General features: G+C 40.5%; 1 protein-coding gene across 1 annotated transcript in view; it reads left to right on the top strand.

The window, feature by feature from the left end:
- The window catches only part of MAML2 (mastermind like transcriptional coactivator 2), a 442,776-nt gene that overhangs the window by 411,095 nt on the left and 11,655 nt on the right, over positions 1 to 20,026 (top strand). Inside the window, exon 4 of the mRNA XM_043994356.1 lies at positions 11,227 to 11,433. Within this exon, the coding sequence (XP_043850291.1) occupies positions 11,227 to 11,433 (207 nt within the window). The remainder of the gene's footprint in view (positions 1 to 11,226; positions 11,434 to 20,026) is intronic.

Genomic DNA, 20,026 nt, shown 5'->3' with positions numbered 1-20,026 from the left:
TCATAACCTAAAGTAGGTAGACAATGAATTGCCTAAAACAGATCATTAACCTCTCATTCTCCTACTGCTTCTTATGAAAGGGGGGACATTGAGTATAGCTCAATGACAATGACACTGGCTTTGGAGCCAGAAGCCTGGCACTTAAATTCTGGCTCTGATTCTTACTATTCCTATTAGCTTGGATAAATCACTTGACCTGGATGGGACTCAGTTTCCTCAACTATAAATTAAAGGGGTTAAATTAAATGACATCTAAGAATTCTGACAGCTCTGAACTCATGATTCATGATCAATTTCTCTGAAAATACCAATGTATACATTTGTAGCCCATATAAGCTCTGAGGATCCTGCATCCCAACTGTCATACACACTGATAAGCCAGGTTCCCCAGAGCAAGGCTACATCTTCCCCCTTTGGGGTTCTAGGGGTGCCCCTGAGGGCTTGGGTGTGATTCTCTAACACCATAGATGTAGGTGCCTACTGGTTTGCTCCATTCAAAAGATTAACAATTGAAAATAACTTCAGTCAGCCAGACTTAAGTAGCTTTTAGAAAGAGGTATTTATTAGGGTGGTAGATAAAATATAATTGGTGGCGGTGGTGGTGATGATGATGACGACGATGATGATGATGATAATGTGTTCGGTCATTGCCCACTTTTTCTTGACCCTGCTTGGGCTTTTCTTGACAAAGATAATTGAGTGGTTTGCCATTTTCTTATCCAGCTCATTTTATAGATGAGGAACTGAGGCAAACAGGGTTAATGACTTGCCCAGGGTCACATAGCTAGTAAGCTGTCTGAGGCCAGATTTGAACTGAGGAAGATGAGTCTTCCTGACTCCAGGCCTGGCATTCTATCCCCTGTACAACTTAGCTGCCTCAATAATAATAATAGCTAATATTTATATAGCACTGACTATGTGCCAGGCACCATTTTAAGGGCTTTACAATTATTATCTCATATGATCCTCACAAAAGCCCTGGAAAGTAGGCACTATTACTACCCCCATTTTATAGATGAGGAAACTTTGGCAAACAAAGATTAAATGACTTGCCCAGGGTCACACAGCTAGTAAATATCTTAGGCCAAATTTGAACTCAAGTTTTCCTGACTCCAGGCAAAGCACTCTATCCACTTCACCACCTAACATCCTCCCAAAAGTCTGTGATACACTTTCCCACAAATACATAAGGTGGTCCAGGAAAAGTAGGCCCAAACTTAGAGAGCACATGTAGCAATTGGAGTAACTCACAGCTCCTGGTTGCTAAGAGTCATTTTCTCCCCTTTGTTGATGGCTCAGAAAGTTCCCCTTGGTCATAATATAGCTTCTTTGCTAGGTTTCTTAGCTGTTAATCTATGTCCACTCTCGCCTTAACTACCATTAGGTGATTCAAGGAAGACTCTAGGACACCAATGGGATGATGGGAAGTCTGACATCCAGATCCTTCCAAGGACTTCCTATATCTAAAGAGGGGGGTAGGGACAGGGGGAGGGAAAAAAGATCCAGAGCTGAAGCCAAGGTTTCTTCTGACCCCAAAGCATCCCCTTCTCAAGAGGTTTCTGGGAATATCATACTTGTTTCAATTCCTAGAACTCCCCTATTTCAGCTAACTGGGTAGTTTTATGTAGGGCACCGAAGGTGAAATAAAATCTCTCAACCACTTAGAACAGACTTCCAGCTGATGTCATTTTACTTCATCTAATAGCTTGCAGAGATTTTTCACATTTAGTCTAAGTACAGATTCTTAATCTGGGGTTCATGAACTTATTCATTTAAAAATATTTTGATAACTATTTCAACATAATTGGTTTCCTTTGGAATCTTTTGTATTTAATTTTATGCATTTAAAAACATTAGTCTGAGAAGGGGTCAGTGGACTTCACCAAACTGCCAGAGGAGTCCACGATTCAAAAAATGTTAAGAATCCTTGGTCTAAAACCTAAAATAAATTGGATTGAAATGCATTCTTGGGGCAGGTAGGTGGTGCAGTGGATAAAGCACTGGCCCTGGATTCAGGAGGATCTGAGTTCAAATCTAACCTCAGACACTTGACACTTAACTTGCTGTGTGACCCTGGGCAAGTCACTTAACCCTCGCTGCCCTGCAAAAACAAAAACAAAAAAACATGCAAAAAAAGAAGAAATATATTCTCACCTACTTAAGGTATCAAGGTTAAATTGAATGGTTTTGACCCTACCTTTACACATTTATGAATTAACAAGTATAAAATTATTTAGGAAACATTCTTTTCTCTAATTCATCCTAATTTTTGATGCAGAGTAGATGGAAGTTGTAACAGTGCTTACTCTATCCCCATTTCACAAAGGCCCTGTGTTAGATTTTTCTCCTAGTTCTAAATCTATGATACTATGAGTGAATAAATAGAAAGGGTTAGAGAAACCTTGCTTAGGAAGGTCCTTCCACATGCTCAAGAATATCTGAAGCAAACCCTTATGAGGTTTCCTTTTAAACTTTGATTCAGGGGCAGCTAGGTGATGAAGTGGATAGAGCACTGCCCCTGGAGTCAGAAATACCTGAGTTCAAATCCGGCCTCAGACACTTGACACTTACTAACTGTGGGACCCTGAGCAAGTCACTTAACTCCAATTGCCTCCCCAAAAAACAAAAACAAAACCAAAACCCTTAGATTCAGCACCAAAACGAAACTCATTTTTACTTTGGAGATATAGAAGAAAATTTAGCCCACTCAAACAGATTCTAACTCCAAGTAAAAACCTATAGGAAAACCTGAAAATGTGATATGGTTTTTATAGTTTCCTGCAAAATAGTTATTTCATGATGCTGCATTCATCTCTTGATCTTTCCTCCCTATACTGCTCTTACAAAATAGAAAATATATATTAGTTATATTAGTAATATAACTGTGTGGATGCTTCCTTCTAATATAAATATAGCTGGCCCACATATGCATAAACGAATTCTGACCTAGGTTCTTATCCATCCCATATTCAATGGAGACCATGATTTTTATCTTTGTTGGGTGCAAGAGGAGGGTCATGGCTGAATGCTCATTCTACACTCCTATGTCCAAGCGTAGTATAGGACTAAAATTGCATTTATCTCACTTACACCATATACAAGTATGATTCTTGGAGGGTTTGGGATAAATGTCATTCTTCCTGATTTCTCTCAGAGGAATAGTAACAGTTAGCTTACTTTTTATCTACTGTTAACGGCTAAAATTCTAGCTAGTCTGTCTAAAATATCCAATGAGTGGTCGCCAATAAATTATAAGCTTTAGCAAGAGTTAGACTTTTAAGCATTTATTAAGGAGAATAAGAATTTGGTAAAGAGAGAGAGAAAGGCCTAGATTCCTATCTATTAAAGGGAGAGCACATTTCTAGCTCCCTTCTCCGCCAGCGTCCTCAGGAAAGAGCCCCCGAGACTGAGCGCCAGTCTCTTCCTTCCTCCTCCCACTAGTCCGCGTCACTTCCTGACTCCTGGTCTTGCCCTCAAAGACCTTCCCTTCATGGGCAGAACTCTTCTACAGTAAGTATCCAGCAGGTGGCGTTATTCCAATCGTTACAGTCCCCCCTGTTGTTCCTCAAGAAACAAAATGTTTCCTTGACGGAACACTACTCAATTCCTTCCCACCAAATAGTTGGTACATTAAAAACAATTACAGAGAGTGAACAAACCCATTCATCCAAGTAGACTGAAAACAGAAATTGTGAAAACTGTACAGATTAGAATGGGTGAAAGAATACATGAAGAAGATGAGTTCTTTAACTGAGAGAGAAAAATTCCCAACTTGGCTAAGGAGGGAAAAATCTCACTGGAAAAGGCAACTCTTAGCAATCTCTAATGTGGCAGGTAGTAAAAGTCAAGGAATATGTGTAACCACATAACTTCCAAGAGATCTCCCTCCTGTCATTGAAAAGATTACATTTGCCTCTGTCAAATTTCTTTTATGCTTCTTTCAATGCAGTCTTGTAGATCCTCTACAAATCTGAAATTTCTGACCACTTATGCTGATATGCAGCATTGTAGTGTTGAAGTCTGTCAACCAAGCAGGAGTCATATCCCCTTTTGTGTATTCAGTACACAGGTCACAAGTCACTTCAGGGAACTGCCCACGCTGCCTGGCCAGGATATTACACTAAAAAACATAGAGGGACCTGCATCTTGATTATTGTCAGATCATCAACAGAGAAATATATGTCTCTGTTAGCCTGATAATTTTTATCTATTGGGATTTTTTTTTCATTTAAAAGAGATATTACTCTTTAAAAAAAAAAAAAAAGGTATTACTAGCCTGGCTCACACTGTACACACCAACCTACCTTGGTGGTGGCTTGATTAACTAAAACCCTAAGAGCACTTCAAGATTTCTGAGGGATTTGTTTCCTTTATTTGGGGTGAGGGGACATATCCACAAATGAATGCACATTGCTGATGAACTGCTCACAAAGCTCCAGCCAGAAAGACCAAAAATCCATTTTAAGTATCAAAGTCAAATCATATAATTTCATGGGCTGCAAAAAACAGTACCAAAGCATGAAATAGAATACAATTCCAGATTCATGATTTGAACCAGTCACATGGGGACTCTGCCCCAGAATTGCTCTTTCGCCCCAGCTGCTGGAGCAAACTGGCTATTTTATCATTTAATAGATAGCATGAGTAGAGATACATTAATTCATTTTTTTAAAATACTTGCAGGTATGAGGGGTCTGTCAGTTTTTAGGAAGGCTCCCATAACCTATCAAGGGGAAATGTGTGCAAGGGGGAGGAACACATGACTTTTATTAATTCTGGATCCATGTGGGCAGGGTTTAAGGCAAGAGTGAGCTGAATATGGAAATCAAAGCCAATCCATTATAGCATATTTTTTCTTTCAAAATATTTTATGTACCAGAGTTTGCACAACATCTTGGCAAGAGCCACAAGCCCATGGAAGGAGGTGTTTTGTGTTTCACATTTAACGTAAGGACAAAAAAATGTAACAACAGCTAAATCAGAATTCTTCCCTCAATTGAAAGAATGTGTACCGTGTTTTTGCTTAGGCCCATAAAGTTTTCTCAGGGAGAAGCTTTTGATGTTTATATGGCTTCTCCATAATGGCAAAAGAAAACTCTTCTCGTTTCTTCATCTTTTTCCTTCCTTCATCTTCAGTTCTTCAAATACAAACAGTGCCCCCCTTCTCCTTCTGCCACCCTCATTATGCATTTCCAGTAGGCACAGCTTGTAGTACATGGCTTCAGGAAAAAGGAGGCTGAAAATATTTGTTGGTTTATATATGGGATAGAGAGGGAACAAAACTAAATTTAGCACTGTCCATCTGTTTGGGTGTAGAGGGAAGATGACATAGAGTTTCTTGGAAGATGATTCTTTTATAAATCTTGGAGGAGTGTGGCATTTGAGAATGCTATTCCATCAAATGGTGGAATTCTAATATCAAAGATCTTATTTAGCTTCTCTTTCTCCCCCTTCCTAAGCACATCCCTACCCTCTAGCAGCCAGAAGTCATCTCTCCTGCCTAATAACTCTAATAGTGTTCTGCACCTCTGTCATGTAATCAGTCATTCATTCATTCTACAAACACTGAGTCACTACTGTGCATAAAGGAGTGATCTGAGGAGAAGACCTACAATTACAGGATCATCAACCTAGAGTGGGAAAGGACCTCTGAAACTATCTAGTGTCACCTGCTCATTTTAGAGATAAGGAAGTTGAGGCCTGATTAAGTGACTTGCTGGAGATCACACAGGTCATAAACATCATGGGTCAATTTGAACTCAAAGTCTTCTGGCTCCCGGGTCAATGCACTTTCTATGAATAGATATAATTGGACTACAAAATATCAAACGAAGTATGTAAGAGAGCTCTGGGGAAGGAAAAATCAAAATTAAATGAGGTTGGAGCAGCTAGGTGCTACAGTGGATAGAGCACTGGCCCTGGATTCAACAGGACCTGAGTTCAAATCTGACCTCAGACACTTAACACTTACTAGCTGTGTGACCCTGGGCAAGTCACTTAACCCCAATTGCCTCACCAAAAAAAAAAGAAATTAAATGAAATTATCCAGACAGCTTCATTACATGGAGAAGGTGGCATTTGGGCTGGATGTTGGTTCCCTGGCCTCTACCATCAGGGAACAGACTGATTTTGAACAATTGATAGGCCTGAAGGGTAAGGACAAGTCAAAGAGGTATAGGAGAAAAGGGGAAGGGAGGAGGACTGAGTGCAAAAGTTGGGGATGGGCAGTAATCTTTGGCAGTGGATAGAGCACTCGAGTCAGGAAGACCTGAGTTCAAATGTGGTCTCAGACACTTACTAGCTGTGTGGCCCTGAGCAAATCACTTAACCTCTGTCTGCCTCAGTTTCCTCAACTATAAAATTAGGATAATAATAACACCTACCTCCCTGGGTTATTGTGAGGACTAAATGAGATATTTGTAAAGCACTTAACAGAGTGCTTCGTGTATATAGTAGACAATAATTTCCTTCCAGCTCTTAATCAGTGTTCCTATATGCCTATAATAAACCAAGAAAGACAATGATGGATAACTTGAATGCTGCATTAGTTCTCAAGGTATCCAAAAATGGATGGTTTCTGGTGTATTGGGTAAAGCTGATGCAGAGAATCTATAGGATGATGGGGCAAGATTAGTACAGGATAAGAAGGCACAGAGTGGTTGAGAACTGTCCCAACAAAGAAAGTATCCAAACTGATGCTAACTGAAAGGGATTTTAAAGAGGGATCATCTAGCACAACTTCCTAAATTATGAGATGAGGACCACCTGAGTTTGAAAGTAACTTCTCCAAACATCATTTTCCCACAAATACAGTTTTCATAAAATCTAAATGTGAATTTTTTCCACATATATTGAGGTGTTTATATATATGTGTGTGTGTGTGTGTGTGTGTGTGTGTGTATACATATAAATAGTGTGTGTGCATAAGTATATGTATATCCAAATATATGGTGAGAAGTAGCATGTGTATATGTGTGTATGTATATACATACATATGGATGGCAAAGTGTATAGTGACCCATATTCAGAGTTAAGAAGGCCTGGGTTTGAGTCCTACTTCTGACATATCCTGGCTATGGGATGATGGACAAATTTTTATTGTTATCATTCAGTTGTTTTCAGAAATAACCAACTCTTCATGATGCCATTTGGGGTTTTCTTGGCAAAGATACTAGAGTGATTTGCTATGTCCTTCTCCAGTTCATTTTACATATGAGAAAACTGAGGCAAAGAGGATTAAGCGACTTGTCCAGAGTCATATAGCTAAGTAAGTTTCTGAAGCAAGATTTTTAACTCAGGAAGATGAATCTTACTGACTCCAGACCTGGCACACTAACCACTGCGCCATCTAGCTGCCAATGGGCAAGTTACTTCACCTCTAAATGTCCTAAGAGACCCTCTATAAGTTATAGATGTATATTGGTTGACCACATTGGCTGACACCTCTTGTCATTCCTCAGGCCTCCCACAACACCCTCTGCCCCCACCCTCTCTCTCATCTGAAGGCCTTGCCTCATTCTTCACTGAAAAAAATTAAGACTGTTCACTATGTCAGATCCTTTTGACATCATTCCCCACTATCTCCTGCTTCACTCTACTCAGATGATGAGGTGACCTTCCAACTTGCCAAAGTCAAACCCTGTATTACTACTGGCCCCTCTACGGATTATGCACCCTTGATCCCATCCCATCTTCTCCAACAGATTGCTCCATTGTCACCCCCAATTTCTCTCTAACCTTCAGCCTCTCCTTATCTATTGACTACTTCCCTACTTCCTTCATGTGCCTGTGATCCCAGCCCAGTTTGTCCAATAAATTGGCCCATCTGTCTCCCTTACTCTCTCTCTAATATTCAGTCTCTTCCTACTTCTACCTTGCTGTCTATAAAGACACCCATTTCTTATCCCAGTCTTAAAAACCTTCACTTGATTCCACCATTCCTGAGCTACCATCCTATATTTTTCCTCCCTTTATGGCTAAACACCTTGAGAAAGCCAACTATACTCCCTGCTTCCATTTCCTCTCCTCTTGATCAGTTCTAAATGTTCTGCAATCAGGCTTCCAACCTCATTCATCATTCAACTGAAACTGTTCCCTCTAAAGTCTCCAATGATCTTATAATTGTCCATTCTAATGGACTTTTCTCATTCCTCATCCTTTTGACCTCACTACAGATTTTGACACTATTGTTCATTCTCTTCTCCTGGATTCTCTTTCTTCTTTAGGTTTTCTTTTTTTTTTTTTTTTAGTGAGGCAATTGGGGTTAAGTGACTTGTCCAGGGTCACACAGCTAGTAAGTATTAAGTGTCTGAGGCCGGATTTGAACTCAGGTACTCCTGACTCCAGGGCCGGTGCTCTATCCACTGCGCCATCTAGCTGCTCCTTCTTTAGGTTTTCTTGCCACTGCTCACTCCTGCTTCTCCTACCTCTCTGACTTCCTTTTCAGCCTCCTTTATTTCATTTTGATCTATGTCTTTCTCACCAGCTGTGGCTACCCCCCAAGGCACTGTCTTGGGCCCGTTTCTCTTCTCCCTCTATACTCTTTCCTTTGGTGATCTCATTAACTTCCATGGGTTCAATTGTCTTTTCTATGCAGATGATTCCCAGATCTGTATAGCAAACCCTAGTCTCTTCTAGATTGCAATCCCATATCACCAACTGCCTATTAGATATTTTGAACTGGATGTCCCATAGGCATCTCAAACTCAACATTTTCAAAATAGAACTCATTATCTTTCTCTCAACATCTTCCCCTCCTTCAAACTTCTCTAGTCTAATGAAGGTACCACCCACCAACTTCCTAATCAGCCAGGTTCACACACTCAGGGTCATTCTCTGTGCTTTGCTCTCCCTTACTCCACAAATTAAAACAGCTGCCAGATCATGCTATTTCTACCTTTACAACATCTTTCATATTAAATATCTACCCTCTTTCTCCACTCTCACAACCACCAGCCTAATTCTAGCCCTCAGCCCTCTTGCTTGGACTATCATAATGTGCTCTAAATGGTCTCTCTGCCTTGAGTATCTCCCCACTATAATCCTTACTCCAAACAATGGCCAAAGTGATTTTCCTAAAGTGAAGGTATGACCCCATCCCTTACTCAATAAACTCCAGTGACTCCTTATTAGCTCCAGAATGAACCAGAAGGTTCATTCTTTGGCATTTCTTCCCAAGCAGGCCTCTTCCCACTTTTATGCTTTCTTATGTTTACTCCTCTCCATACATAATAAGTTTCAGTTCCACCAGTCTACTTACTGTTACTTGAACACAATATGCTATCTCTCATCTCTTTGCCTTTACAAAGGTTGTCCTCGGGGCAACTAGGTGGCCCAGTGGATAGAGCACTGGCCCTGGATTTAGGAGGACCTGAGTTCAAATCAGACCTCAGACACTTGACACTTAATTAGCTGTGTGACCTTGGGCAAGTCACTTAACCCCAACTGCCTCACCAAAAAAAAAAAAAAGAAAAGAAAAACAGGAAAATACAAATGTTGTCCACCATGCCTAAGGGCAGTAGATAGAACAACTGGATGTGGAGTCAGGAAGACCTGTGTTCAAATTTGTCCTGATACTTGCTAACTGTAACCTTGGACAAATCACTTAACTTCTACCTGCCTCGACTGTAAAACTGATGTAATAATAACACCTATCTCCCAGGGTTATTGTGAAGATTAAATGAGATATTTGCAAAGTAATTAGCATCACGCCTGGCACATAATGGGTTCTTAATGAATGCTTGTTTCCTTCTTTCCTTCCCTATGCCTGGAATGTTCTCCCTCCTCATCTTCATCATGTAGTCTTCCTGGCTTCCTTTAAGACCTTCAGATTCCACTTTCTGCAGCAGGCCTCTCCTGGTTCCCCTGGCTGCCAGAGCCTTCCCCTTCTAAGACTGCCATCCTCTATTTTGCATATACCTTCTATGTACCCATTTATTTACATGTTATTTCCCCCTTTAGAACACAAGTTGCTTGAAGATAGTACCTATTTTAGCCCTTCATTTGCATTCCTAGCCCTTAGTACAAGGTCTGGTGCACAATAAGATGCTTTTTGTCTGGCTGAGCAAGTTTCCAAATTGGGACTCTCTACACTGTTGAATATTAAACATAGTTTTCATACCCCTCCTCCTACAACAAACAGGGCAGAGACATCAATAATATGTCCTACAATTTGTTCATCCAGATCAGAGAAGGCTATTTCTGCCTCTCCTACCAGAAGTAGGTACCTTACAGAAACCAATTCAGAGAATGGATAGGAAAAACACAATAACAATTTATTTTTGTCCCAAGAAGAAAAAAACATGATCATGTGGAAACCCTTCTGAAAAGGGCTCAGGGACTCCCTCTTTCTGAGGGTATAGAAGGTATTTTTTCTCCATGGGTTACAGGGTGTTGTCAGTTACAGATTGACCCAAAAGCATGTACTATAACAAGAATGGATGTAAAAGAGGTATCATGATAAGATTACAGAATTCCAAAAAAAGGTTTGGCAAGGATGAGGATGGCGAGATGTCCCCATAAGATAGGGACTTGCTATCCTTATGGAAAAGAAGTTACCAGGTAGGGACTTATATCAGCTAGCTATCTGGATTCAGTTTGGAGTTCAGCTGAAGGACATTTTTCTCCTATTAACCCAGGGTCTCATAAAAAATACTTTTGGATAATAAGGCACTTCCATCAAATCCAGGTGATCCATATATTCATATTAACAACACCAAGGAAATTACAAGTCCAGACACATGCACGAGTTATATGTTATACTTTATATTGAATTGCATATTGCAGAGATAGTCATTTTAAGGGCTTGGCCTCTATTAAGAACAGTCTACATTTAGACCAACACAAAAAATTTCCGTTGTTGAATGGAAGCCTCACACATCCCTGAACAAGCTTTCTGAACGCTTGTTGGAACTACCATAAAACTCGACTGGAGTTTTCTTTGAGGACCCATAACTGCCTTGTGGAATGTGATGACACCAAAAGAGTCATATGGGAGTGTGGCCTTTCCAATAAAGCCCTTGTATTAATAATCTTGCTATTATTTATAGTACCTGGCGGTCATTCTTCCTACCTTTAAAAAAACAATTCCCTGAGTTATATTCCATTAGTCATGCTTTATGTTTAGACAATATAAAAATCTGTAAAAGCTAAGCTCCTGATCTTTGGGCAATGTTCTTCCCCTTAATTCACAGTAGCTCTCTCCTCCCTCTTCTTTCATTTCTTTAGGATCAACACTCTGTGGTAGGCCAGAACACAGGCCCCTGTCCAAGTTCCACTTCTTGCTCAAATCCAAACACTGGAAGTAGTTACATGAACTCCCAGCAATCGATGTTGAATCAGCAACTGATGGAGAAGAAACAGGCTATCCAGAGGCAGATCATGGAGCAGAAACAGCATCTCCTCCTTCAGCAGCAGCACATGCTTGCAGATGCGGTGAGTATCCTTCTGGACTCCTACTTCAGATCATTCTTCCCCAGAATTGTGGGAGATATGGTAGTCACATATCCATTCTTCTATTTAGTCTCCTGCAGCCCCTTGTCCTCTGCCCAGAGTCCTCTGGGAGCAATGAGGTGAGCCTTGGAGTTCCCAGGTTGGGAGAGACCAAATCTGAATACACACAAGAGTGAAAAGAAAAATTACTTTGTCCAGGGACAGAATTGTTGGAATTCATAACACCTTCATCTAAATAGTCCAGCCCAGCCCAGTTCAGGAATGTATGGAGACCACAAATACCCAGCAGGCGTCGAAAGTTCCCTGGAGGAAGTGGGATTGCTTCTCTGCTATGGGCAGCATAGGTGATAGAAGAAGCTTCAGAACAGCTCCCATCCAAGTGTATTTCAATACGGAATGGGGGCAAATCAGTTCAATTCGATAAATATTCAATAAGCAGCAGGAATACTGGGGAGACAAAAACCAAAAACAAAAGAGTCCGTGCCCTCAAGGATCTTAGGTTACATAAGGAGTCATTACAAAGCCAATGTTTTGTTTCTCAAATGCACACTTCATATTGGGCAAAGATGAGTTGTTTTCAATGCTCCCAAAGCGGTTTAATCCAGGAGAAAGTCTGATCGTTGGATCCCTGGTCTGAGCTCTGCAAGTGCCTCATCTACTGGACCCAGCCACTATCAGCCACAAGCTCTGGTGGTTCAGTTGGACAAAACTTCAGGCTCCTCCTCAGTCTGATATTCCTGCCCTGATCATTCTTCCACAGGCTTCAAACTGGGCTAGAAGCTGAAGGTGAAACTCTGTTCTGCTTCAGCTATGAGTCACCCTTCTGCTGCTTCCTTCTGAATTCCTTCCTTTCTCTATACCAGTAACTCCTGGGTACAGGTCTCTTCCTCAGTCTGCCCTTGATCTGTAGCAAGGATCTGGGTAGTGGGCAATAAAGCTGCCAGTTGACAGTTCTTCCTGCATCCTGCTTGAGATCATACCTAAGTACAAGTCTGGGACCTGGTCTGGGCCCTCGTCTTGCTCTTGGCTGCAGTTGACATTCCTGGCCAAACCCATCCCTACTGTCCATCAACCACTCTGTCAGTCTTCCTATCCCAACCCGGGTTGGACAAATTAATCCCTATGATTGTTTTCTTGGATTTCCCAATCAGAATTCAATCTGGTCTATTTTCTAGATATGTTTAAAAGTGTTTGAGGAGGGGATTGGGAACTCACTGTAGTACTTCTTGCTATTCCACACATCTTGGCTTGAGTTATTGTTAAAAAAGATGAAACATTTTCCCTTTGAGATTATCTGAGATTTCATTAGAAAAAGGAGGAAACCCCTGAAAATGTAGGATTTTCATAGTATCCCATCCAATTTCTCACACAGTTTCCAAGTCCTGTTTTTATAGACATTCTCTCTTTTATTTCCCTTAATAGCTGACCCTCCACCTGTGCTCTGAACCCCATCACCTCCTAGATAGCTAGGTGGTGCAATGGATAAAGCTCTGGGCCTGGAATAAGAAAGACCTGAGTTCAAATCTGGCCTCAGATATTTGCTAGCTGCGTAACCCTTAGCAAGTCACTTAACCTTTGTTTGCCTGTTTCCTCATCTATAAAATGGGAATAATAGGGGCAGCTAGGTGGCACAGTGGATAGAGCACTGGCCCTGGAGTCAGGAGTACCTGAGTTCAAATCCTGCCTCAGACACTTAACGCTTACTAGCTGTGTGACCCTAGGCAAGTCACTTAACCCCAATTGCCTCACTTAAAAAAAAAAAGGAATAATAACAGCACCTACCTCATAAGGTTGTTAGGATCAAATGAAATATGTGTAAAGCATCTAGTGAAATACCTAGCATATAGTAGGTTCTTTACAAAGGCTTGCTTCTAGGGCAGCTAGGTGGTGCAGTGGATAAAGCACCGGCCCTGGATTCAGGAGGACCTGAGTTCAAATCCAGCCTCAGACACTTGACACTTACTATCTGTATGACCCTGGGCAAGTCACTTAACCCTAATTACCCTGCAAAAAATAAAAAAAATTTTTAAAAAGCTTGCTTCTTTTCTGAAGAACCCCTCATCTGTTCCCTCTCCAACATCTTCTCTCTCTTCTAGGATCACAGACTCAACAGGCTACTCAATCCAACCTGTATTGGGACAAGAATGCTCTCTATAACATACCCAACAAGTAGTTATCCAGCTTTGGCCTGAAACTTTTTCTTCAACTAATTCTTATCTCATTGGGTTGTTGTGAGGAGCAAATGAGATAATGTATGAAAATTGCTTTACAAACCTTAAGGCTCTCCCTAATATTAAAATTATTGTTAAGTAATTAAAATTAATATGAATAAATAAAATAAATTTTTAATAAAATAACATTTTGATTAAATAATTATTAAATTTGATAACAAGAACAGCTAATATTTATACAGCACTTAACTATATGCCAGGCACAATTATAATTTTTATCTCATTTGATCCTTGTAACAAACCCCATTTCACAGAAAGCAAAACTGAGGTAAACAGAGCCTAAGTGACTCACCCAGGGTCACACAGATCATAAGTGTCTTAGGCTGGATTTGAATTCAAGTTTTCCTGACTCCAGGCCAAACACTCTATTCACTGTACCAACTAGCTGCCTATGTTATTAACATTATTATTATTATTATATCTGACATGATTGTTACTATATCTGACATGATATTGAGGCCCTTCACCATCCTGGTTGTCCTCTTCTGGATACTCTCCAATTTATTAATGCCCTTTCTAACACATGACACTCAGAACTGAGCCCAGTGCTCCTTCAATCTGGATAGGATAGAGTACAAGAAGTCCTAGCACCTCCTTAGTTTGGCTATTCTCCTTCTGTTTATGAAGACTAAAATTATACCATCTCTTTTGGCCCCTGCTTCAGACCTCCTGTCTAAATACAAGAGCGAGGGATTAAAAAAAGTAATAATATCAAGTTAATAGGGGTATATGGTATCCATAACAGAGCAGCATAAAATAAAATATTTTACATTGTCTATTTAACCTATTTCCTCTCCAGCTCATAACTAGGAAAGCCCTGGCTAGATTGTCTTCCTGCTTCATAAACTGAACCCCTTAAATAAGAGAAAAAAAGAAAAACAATAGCAAAAATCAACTGGCTGAAAGCACCCCCATTACCACTTACTTTAAGAATGATAATAATGAAGGGTTTGATTAAATGACCCTTTGGCTCTTTGCTTCTATATTACGCTACATACTTTTGCACTTTGCAAGTTCCATGACTTCATCTGTGTAGCTGTACCCACATAGCCATTTCACACCTTGCTTGGAGGTCTTCATAAGTTGCTATGGCCAAAACCCGTTCCTTTCCTGGTGGTCAGCAGCCTGGTTATGAGCATCTCTGCACTTAGCCCTGTCAGTCCTTGGATGATAGACACACAGTAACCGAAACCCAGCATTTCCGGGCTAAAAGGCAACTCAGGGGCCAGATTCTAGTCCAACCCATGCCCAAAAAAGAATCATTGCACCAACATTGCCAATAAGTGATTCTCCAGTCTCCGCTTAAAGAGCTCTACAGTGAGGGTACTGGGTTTGGCCTTTCCTTTTAGGTCTGCCAAAGCCTGAAGGCAGGACATTTTCCATGGAAGGCTCATATCCTTATAATTTCCTACCTCTCACTCAGCTCCAAAGGCAAAGGATGATGTTTTAAGTGGTAATACACAAATAAAAATGAAGCTACTCTAGGGGCAGCTAGTTGGCACAGTGGATAGAGCACTGGCCCTGGAGTCAGGAGGACCTGAGTTCAAATCCAGCCTCAGACACTTGAAACTTACTAGCTGTGTGACCCTGGGCAAGTCACTAACCCCAATTGCCTCACAAACCCCGCCCCCCAAAAAATGAAGCTGCTCTCTAGCAGCTTTTCTCTTCTCCCTATATGCTCCCACAGATTCGATGATCATTTCTATGCTGATGATTCTCAGATCTATTTATCCAACCCTGACATCCGTTCTCTTTTCTCCAGCTATCTATTTGACATCTTGAACTGGATGACTTTTAGATATCTTGAACTCAACCTATCCAAAACTCATTATCTGTCCATCCCCCCACCCCCACCCCAGTCTCTCCTCTTTCTTACTTCTCCGTTACTGCTTTAGAGCACCACCATCCTTTCAGTCACAGAGTCTCGCAACCTCTGTGTCATCTTCAACTCCTCACTCTTTCCTACTCCTCCCCCCCCATCCAATCAATTGGCTAAGCCTGTTGGTTCCACCTCTGTAATATCTCTCATATTCAGCCCCTCCTCTCCTCTGGCCTTCATCATCATCATCAGGCCTGGACTACTGTAATAACCATATTGTTGATCTCCCTGCTTCAAGTCTCTACTCACTCCATTCATTATCTTCCATGGAGCTGTCACCCTTCTGTTGAATAAACTCCAGTAGCTCTCTACTTTCAGAATAAAATATAAAATCTGTAGTTTGGCTTTTAAAGCCCTTCAGAACTTGGCTCCTTTCTACCTTTACAGCCTTGTTATACCTACCTCTCCCATGTTTTTTGTGATCCAGTGTTACAGGTCTCCTTGATGTTCCTGAAACTCTATTTTTCAACTCCAGGCATTTTCACTGGCTGTCTCCCATGCCTAGAATTCCCTTCCTCCTCATTCCCAGCTTCTGGCTTCCCCACCTTTCTTCAAGTGCCAGCTAAAATCCCACTTTCCACAAGAAGTTTTTCATGGCCTTCCTTAATGTTAGTGCTTTTCTTTTAAGAATTTATACTGATAAAAAAAAAGGATTTATACTGAATATATCTTGTTTGTACATAGTTACTTACATATCATCTTCCTCATCAAACTGTCAGCCCCTTGAGAGCAGGGATTGGTTTTTTGCCTTTCTTTATATCCCAACACTTAGCACAGTGCCTGACACATAGTAGTCACTTTAAAATGCTTTTTAATTGTTTATTGACTTTGAAAATCCAGTCATCTCCCTGTATCAGAATAAGACTTTCATGGAAGCATAGAGTAACAAATATTTTAAAGGGCAGTTTGGTGCTTCAGATAAAGCACTAGATCTGGGTTCAGTGGCTCTAAATTTGAATCATCATCATTCTGCCACTTGTTATCCAAATTTTATCTTCTTACACATAGGCATCTTATTACTACTTCCCTCCTCACTCCTCTTCATATATTATCTTCCTCCATTAGAATATATACTCTTTTGGGGGTGGCTAGGTGGCGCAGTGGATAGAGCACCGGCCCTGGAGTCAGGAGTACCTGAGTTCAAATCTGGCCTCAGACATTTAACACTTACTAGCTGTGTGACCCTGGGCAAGTCACTTAACCCCAATTGCCTCACTAAAAAAAAAGAATATATACTCTTTTGGGGGCGGCTAGGTGGTGCAGTGGATAGAACACCGGCCCTTGATTCAGGAGAACCTGAGTTCATATCCGGCCTCAGACACAATACTTACTAGCTGTGTGACCCTGGGCAAGTCACTTAACCCTCATTGCCCTGCAAAAAAAAAAAAAGTAAAGAAAAGAAAAAAAGAATATATACTCTTTGAGGTCAAGGATTGTCATTCTGTTTGATGCTATTTATATCAGCAGTACTTTGTACCCAGTGAGTGCTTAGTAAATTTTTTTTCTTCTTCTCTTCGTTGTTCAATCCCATTGCTCTATCTACCTATCCTTGTGACCTTGAACAAATCACTTTACTTTTATAGACCTCAGTTTCTTCATCTGTAAAATAAGAAGGTTGGATAAGGTAATTCCTAAGGTATTTGGTTCTAAATCCAATATTCTTTCCACTATGCCATTACTTTAATTATAGTAGAGAATTGAAAGCAGGCTATTTTCCACAAAGAGTTCATTTCCTTGCAATTTCCTATCTCCCACCAGGCACTAATGGCAAAGGACGATGTTTTCTTCAGTTGTAATACATCAATAAGAATTAAGCTTCCTTGCATGACTTTAAAAGAAGTTCACATTTGTCATTATCTAGAGGCTATTTATTGAATTTGGGTGTGATTTTTAACAAATCCAAGGAAGAAATGATCTCTGATGGTACCTTTTATTAGCATATGGTTTATAATAAATTTAGTCAGTTTGGCTAGGCTAGATCTGAGACTCTTTTGCAGAACATTTCTCCCAGGAGTATAATTATTACCTCTGTTTTTTTCCCCCCTCAGGAAACTTTATGTGCATGACATAAGAAGAGGCATAGCATTTATTAAAATACATTAGCTTAGCCAAATTAGTTCTTTTTTTTTCTTTTACGGACCCGTGACTTTGCCTGTGTAGGGAGCTCCCAATGTGGAAATGCCTTCTGCTTACACAGATAGAGAACCATTCTGCAACTTAAGTTTTTTCTAGCTTTACCTGGGTCACTGAGAAGTTAAATGCCTTGCCCAGGGTCACACAGCTGGTATGAATCAGAGGCAGGCCTTGAGTCCAAGTTGTCCTGACTCCAAACCAGAACTTCTATCTGCTATTCCAAATTCCACACTGCATTTTTAAATAGTCCTATTTTTAAAAAAAAGAATGGGGGTAGTTTGGGGTAGGGGGAGATAGTTCCCAAATCCACTCCATTACCTCGCCATAGAGTAGAAATAGAGTCCAAGCTTTGTTGGATCCTACCAGGCTGAAAAGGCTTTAAGCATGGGCCCAGGAATGGGTGACCAAGAGGCTGTTATCATTCAAGGACCAGCCTTCCTCAGTTCATAAATGCTTATCGCCAGTCACAGTATTATCAATTTAGAAGACTTTTATTCCAATAAATTGTAATAAAGTGAATTCCATGGAGGGGAAATTATTTACCCAGGGTCATGTAGGCCAGGACTTCTTAAACTTTTCCCACTTACAACCCCTTTTAACCCAAGAAATTTTTACACAAACCTGGTTATATAGGTATATAGAATAGGCATATATAATCTTTTGCTGTTGCCAAATTTTTCATGACCCCCACACTCAGTTATGCCAAGGCTTAGGGGCTAGAGAGTGTCAATCTGCTTTTGTATAATGAAATTGTATTTTTTTTTATTTTAGATTTAAATTCTTATTTAAATTTAAATTTTAAATTAAAAGTCCATTTTTTCTCTCTCCCATCTCCCTTCCCCTTTGAAAAAGAAAAAGAAAACCCTTGTAACAAATATGAATAGTCAAGCAAAACAAATCAAATAGGTCCCAAAACATATATCTCATTCTGTACTCTGAGTCTTGCTCTTCTTTGTCAAGAGGTGGCTAGCATGCTTCATCAATGATACCCTGGAGTTGTGGTTGGTCACTGGCTTGATCAGATTTTCAGAGCTTTGTGTTTACACTGTCAGTATCGTTATATAAACTGGACATTTGGAAACGGTGAAGTAAACAAATGTTTCTGACCTATGGTTCTAAGTTTAATCAATGTTCTGTGACTTGAGCTCAGACCATAGCTTCCCCTTTAAAAGACAGCAGAGGGGGCAGCTAGGTGGCTCAGTGGATAAAGTGCCGGCCTTGGATTCAGGAGGACCTGAGTTCAAATCTAGCCTCAGACACTTGACACTTACTAGCTGTGTGACCCTGGGCAAGTCACTTAACCCTCATTGCCCCACAAAAGAAAAAAATAGAAAAGAAAAGAGAAGAAAAAAAAAGAAAGCAGAATGCCTTCCAAATGGTTACTGATGGTGTGACAGGTTAATGATATGGCCAAAGGCAAATTAATTTATTTGTGATCACACAACTAAAGGAGGGAAGAAAGGACAGCAACATTTATTAAGTATTTACTATGTGCCAGGTGCTATCCTAAGTACTTCACAAAAGTTATCACATTTGCTTCTCACAATGTGAGGATGTAGGTGTTATTATTATTATGCCCATTTTATAGCTTAGGAAACTAAAGCAAACAGAGGTGAAATGATTTGCCCAAGGTCACAGAGCTAGGAAGTGTCTCAGTTCAGATTTGAACTAAGGTCTTCCTGACACCAGACCAAACACTCTATCCATTGCACCACCTAAGTTAGGTTTCCAATGATGGATGATTAACCTAGCCCCATGTGAATATATGGGTGCCATTTCTGTTGGGTATGTATAAAATTAGTTTAGGGATGAAAAATTGAGGCTATACTTTGGAACTGCAGAGGCCTATTTGTTACCAAAAAGGAACCCTATCTTTAATCCTTAGGCATATTAAGAGATACATAATGTCCAACCCAAGGAAAGAAATTGTGTCACTGTTCTTTGCCTGAATCAGACCACACCTGAAATACTGAGCTAAATTCTAAGGATTGTAGATTTGGCATCTGCCAAATTTTAGGAATTTAGCAAGGTGGAGCATTCCAGGGTAGGGTTACAGCAATAGTAAAGAAACTAAAGACCACAACATAAGAGCACCTGGGCATGTTTAGCCTGGAGAAGAGAAGACTTTGAGACATCATTTCCATTTTTAAAGAATGTTGGCTAAAAGAAGGATTTGACTTCCTCTTGAACCCAGAGAACTGAAATAGAATCATTGTCAAATGGTGTGGGTAGAGAAGGGCAGCTGGGTGGCCCAGTGGATAGAGCACCAGCCCTGGAGTCCCGAGTACCTGAGTTCAAATCCGGCCTCAGACACTTAACACTTACTAGCTGT

The sequence above is a fragment of the Dromiciops gliroides genome, chromosome 3 (assembly GCF_019393635.1).
Source record: "Dromiciops gliroides isolate mDroGli1 chromosome 3, mDroGli1.pri, whole genome shotgun sequence".
Taxonomy (NCBI): Eukaryota; Metazoa; Chordata; class Mammalia; order Microbiotheria; family Microbiotheriidae; genus Dromiciops; species Dromiciops gliroides.
Note: the sequence above shows the minus strand (reverse complement) of the source record. Positions and strands in the feature narration are given on the sequence as shown.